Raw genomic sequence first — 5,208 nt, 5'->3', positions numbered from 1 at the left:
CCCTCTCTTGATTAGTTAGTCCTTGAGATCCTGCTTTCCCTTTCCTTGTATTATATCTTTCTATTTGTATTTCTTCTTTGGAGTTCTTATACTAGGGGTGCATTAGATTTTAAATGGAAACAAAATGCAACTAGCAAGCATGCTCTTGAGCATCAGTGGCATTTTCTAATGTTTCTAGGGCAGCAAGAGAGGATGCTTCCAGTGCATTCATATCACCGACAGAACTTGAAAAGCCTGCTTTACCATAACTATGGAATAGACACATGAGCTGTTTTGTTACACCCACATGTTTTCTCAAATACAGGATCACCGGGGGTCGAAAACCTCTGACTTAGCAGGTGTAGGGGATACAAAAGCTCCAGGATGACATGGCACCGAGAAGGCCAAAAGACCCTACAAATTGGCATTTTCATAACTGCATTACAAACCCAAGCTGTGTAACACAAACTTCTCATAGTCTGTACTCGATCACTTTTTCTCTTTTGTTGTTTTGAGACAGGCACTCACTATGTAGCCCAGTCTAGCCTTGAACTCATAGCAATTCTATTAATTTGGTTTCCAGAGTGATGGGATAACAAGTATACACCACCATGCCAGGTGCTTTTTCCCTTCTCCTCCCCTCCTCATTGCCGTTTACATTCAACTAGAGCACAGGTCTGTACTGCTTGCTGTGTGTTGTGGTTACTTTTCTCTTACTGCTGAGACAAAATATCTGATGCCCAAAATTAAGGAAGGAAAGATTTTTTCATCTCACGGTTTATGGAGGTTTCATACTTGGCTGGTTCAAAGGCAAAGTGGCATGTGGTAGAGGGTAACAATTCATGGCAGCAGAACACAGCCAAAGCTACAAGAACAAAAAAGGGCATGGCAGCAGCAGGTCTTTATCCCGTCCTTATCTTATATTCAGGCTATGTACCCCAGGGTGGGTGTAGCACTCACACCTGCAATTCCAGCACTGGACCATGAAACAATTAAAGAACTCCAGAAGCCAGCTACATGACTGCATGAGGCTTTGGGGGGACATCAAGATACAAGCCATAACATTCTGCCCCTGCCCCCCAAAGACATATGCACATCCATTTATGCCAAAGTCATTTTTAGTCCATCTCTAAGAGCTGCTAAAGTCCAATTCCCAAGATAAGGCAGACTCTTAGTTGTGAGCCCCCATACAAATGAAAAGTTAAACACTTCCAACATTCAATGGCACAAGATAAATGTTACCGTTCCAAAAGGTACAAATAAGGAGATACAAAGGAATGGGATCAAAGCAAATCCAAAATCCAGCAGGGCAAACATTAAGTCCTGTATTTCCATGTGGAACATCTGAAGCAATCTGTGGTAAGTTGTAAGCTTCAAAGGCCTTGTGTGGCTCTGCCTGTACAGCACTTCTGGTAGCTATACCTCCTATGGCTTATGTCTGAGGCTTGCTCTGCTCAGTCTTTGCAGCTTTCCTTAGAAGACCCATGTTCCTTATTTTTCCAAATTTCTGAGTTCCTTTGGCTTCAAACTAATAGCTTCACACACTGCCTTCTCAGAGGCACACTGCATGGTCTTCCAGGCCTTCTTCTGAAATCTAGGTGGCTTCTTAACTGCGAACTCTTGTATTTTGTATGCACCTAAAAGCAGCACCATATGGTTGATGCCCCCTAGTGGTGGAGCAGCAGCCAGGCTTTCTTCTCTCTTGGTTGTAGTGGTAAAGTGCCTGGATCATTGAGTACTCTAAACCTGATTCTGAGGAACAAATTCTCTGTACTCCTGCCATTTGGAACCTTGTGCAGCTGCCACCTCCATTCAGGAACATTGTCTGCTGTCATTGTGGAACATGTTGCTCTGTGGCTTTCTCCTCAAAGCAGAATCTTTCAATTTTGCAGGTCTGAGGCTGAAGAGTGGAGACTTACTACTTCTTGTGATGCCCTCAGGCCATCTTTTTACATTCTCTTGTTCCTTCTCAGCAATCAAGATCTCCCCTGCTCTTTGAAGTCCAGAGCTTTATTGGAACTACCCCAACTCTCCTGGCCAATCTCACAATCTTTTATATCTTTTATATCATCCTGCTGGGCTTTTTTTCTCTTAATTCACAAAATCTTGCTAAAAGGCCCCCATCAATAGGCAAGCCCCCAACCCAACAATTGTTAGAATTTCTTCTGCCAGATTAATTCACCCACTTTTAATCTTAGTCTCAGAGAAAACCTCTGGACATGAGCAAAAGGCAAACTTTTTGTCAAGCCATAACACACATCATTTGTAGTCCAACATCCAATGTAGTCCTTCTTCCCAGCAGAAACCACCCAAGCCCAATCTTTACCAGCAAGACTTCTACCAGTCTTCCGAGCTCTGATCAGAATCTCCCACACAGAACAGCCTAAGGCATCCCAGCTCTCCTCTTTCAGGCAACATCTCTGAACCTTTCCAAACTCTTCCCACATGTCATTCTCAAAGACTTTTGAATCACATGGTCAGATATAGTCTCAGCAATGACCCCACTCCTGGTACCAAATTGTCTTGGTTACTATTTTCTTGTTGCTGATACAAAATACCTGATGCCCAAAATTAAGGAAGGAAAGATTTAGTTAGCTCAGTTTGTGGAGGTTTAGTCCATATTTGGCTGGCTCCAAGGGCAACAGTTCATGGTAGCAGAAAACAGCAAAAAAGGGAGGAACAGCAGCAAGTCTTTTTCCCTTCCTCACATTTTATGCAGGCTACATGCCCCAGGGTGGGTGTAGCACTCACACCCATAATCCCAGCACTGGACCACAAGTCAATAAAAAAATTCTAGAAGCCTACCCCATGACTGCATAAGGCTTTGGGGGGACACGTAGTCACAAACCATAACACTGTGCTATGATGACACATGGGGGTGTAGAGGCCAGACTAAGAAGCTCTGTTTTATTTCAGTTGTGCCCTTCTGCAGAGGCCCTTCCCATGGTCTTCTCCAGGATGCCAGCATGAGAGAGTTTTCCAAAGTGTGGCAAATGCAGGACAACTCAGGGGCACACAGAATAAATGCCCAGTGTCTTCTGTACCTCTAGGGAGATGTAAAACACTGCAAAGAAAATGATTCCAAATCTGGGAGGTGCCAGTAACACATGGCACACAGAATAAATGTTCATTGTCTTCTCTATCCTAGAGATGGAACTCATTACAAAGGAAAAAGACCCAAGTCTGGGAGGTGAGTGTTCTAGTTCAGCCTCTTAACACAAGGAAGTGGCAGTGGGAAAACAGAAAAGAGCAGAGTAGAAAGCCAAATGCTTTCAAGACTAAGGCAATAAGAACAGTTCCCACAACTGACATAAAATAAAACCAGTAATGGAAGTGTTTTCTCTCCAGCATTGCACAGGCTTACTGTCTTGTGGTCAAACTGCTCAGCTGTATGTTTGATCATTGGAAATTTCTCTCTAATCCCTTGTCCGTAGGGAACAAGCCACACAGCACTACCAGAGTGATGCACCCCTTTATTTCACTAAAACAAATAAATGCAAAGGAAAAGAAATAAATGCACAAACAATAAATGCATAAATAAATCAAATAAATGACCAAATCAAACCAAACCAGAAAACAAAAGCCACAGCACTGTTTTTTATTTTTCCTTTTTATCAAAATGCTGTCCATAGTGTATCCCAGTTCAGTTCCTTGGGAGAACTTGATGAATGTAGTACTCTACACATGGCACTACCTGATAAGTTTCCTATTATGGAAGAGAAGCACTTTACCAAGAGGTGAAAGAATGAGTATACATATTGTACTTGAGTGAGCAAGGAAAAATACCTTGATCAACCCATGGTCAGCTCAAAATACAATGTATTGAAAGACACTGAATACACATATTGTAGCATTCATCGGTAAGCTGTGGCTCCTTTAAAACTGATCAACACAATCATATTGATGTGTATTTGGTAAAATGTAACACATAGCTTATTTCATAATAAGGCACTATATATCTCATGGAATTTACTGACGGTGCTGCACTGCAAATTACTGGATGTTTTCATTTGGCGTCCTGTTGCTGACACAGCAGGGCCTCGCTGCTGCTGCCCAACATCTTGAGCAAGTATTGCAGCACGGACACTAGTGTAAAATCAATTAATTGTTTTTGCCTTTATGCTTCTGAATTCAGGGCCTTGAACATGTTACAGAGTTACTTTAGATTGGAGACACAGCCCCAGGGACTTTACTTTTTGGGACACAGCATATAAGGCACCAAGCCCAGGACGAACTCTGACTCCGGAGCAGCTGGGGAGGCTGTGGGCCGCCATTGCTGTTCCCACAGCTTCCGCCCAGACCTCATCCCCCATTCCACCCGTCCAGCATCAGGGTACCCGTCCCACTACGTCACCATTGCGTGGCTGGAGGGTCTCCCGGTGCTTCCCAAACAGTCTGCGGTTAGTAGAAATCGTTAAAGCCAGCCTGGGTACCCAGCCAGAGAAGCTCTCAGCACTCTAGTCAGAATCTGGGCTTTGGCGCCCGGGGAATAAGTGCCCTCCTCCCCCTCCCCCCTCACAGCCCGGGGCCACCTGATTGGACAGTTTCCTACAGCCTGTCCTTCAACACTGATTGGCTCCTGCTCCATGGCCCGCCCTCTGAGCTGACAGTGATAGCACAAGCCAATTCTTATCGTGTGTTTGCAACTCAAAATGGGAAATTATAACCTAGACACTTCTTGATTAGCTTGTCTCACAGGAATGCAGACCTGTCTTAGTCTGAATTTAAGAAGCGTTTACTTCTGACTTTGCACAGCTGAGTGTTTTTCGGCTTGGAAGATACAGTCTTACTATGTAATTTAGTTTGCTCTTGAATTCACTACATTGCTGAGGCTGGTTTTGAGCTCTCAGTGATCCTCCTATTTCAGCCTCCCCAGTGCTGGGCTTACGGGATGCACCACCATGCCTGGGCACTTCTTGTTGGACTCACTGGGTTCTTTCCGTGTGTCGCCCTTCCAAATGGGATCAACGGTCAACTAAGCCTGCTCCAGAGTTAAGAAATCACTGTGAGAGACTGTCACACAGCCAGGCAAGGCCAGAACGCAAAAGAACAGAAGGAGGCCCTACTGTTGTCAGAGGTGAGAAATTGGGAGTACGGTCGTTAGCTTCATGGACAAGACTTTCATTGTATCTCTTGATTTATCAGAAAATACGTGGTAGAGCCAGCAAGATAGCTCAGGACCTACTGAGTAAGCACCTATTTACTCAGTAGCAAGCACCTACTTAGGCA

At 44.2% G+C, this 5,208-nt stretch overlaps 1 protein-coding gene across 1 annotated transcript in view; it reads right to left on the bottom strand.

The window, feature by feature from the left end:
- LOC101577139 (zinc finger protein 14-like) overlaps window positions 1–4,469 on the bottom strand; it is a 48,559-nt gene extending 44,090 nt beyond the window's left edge. Inside the window, exon 1 of the mRNA XM_023705950.1 lies at window positions 4,334–4,469. Coding sequence (XP_023561718.1) covers window positions 4,334–4,336 — 3 coding nt within the window. The 5' untranslated portion in view covers window positions 4,337–4,469. The remainder of the gene's footprint in view (window positions 1–4,333) is intronic.
- Window positions 4,470–5,208: the final 739 nt, after the last annotated feature.

This window comes from Octodon degus, unplaced genomic scaffold (assembly GCF_000260255.1).
Source record: "Octodon degus isolate 3935 unplaced genomic scaffold, OctDeg1.0 scaffold00233, whole genome shotgun sequence".
NCBI lineage: Eukaryota > Metazoa > Chordata > Mammalia > Rodentia > Octodontidae > Octodon > Octodon degus.
Note: the sequence above shows the minus strand (reverse complement) of the source record. Positions and strands in the feature narration are given on the sequence as shown.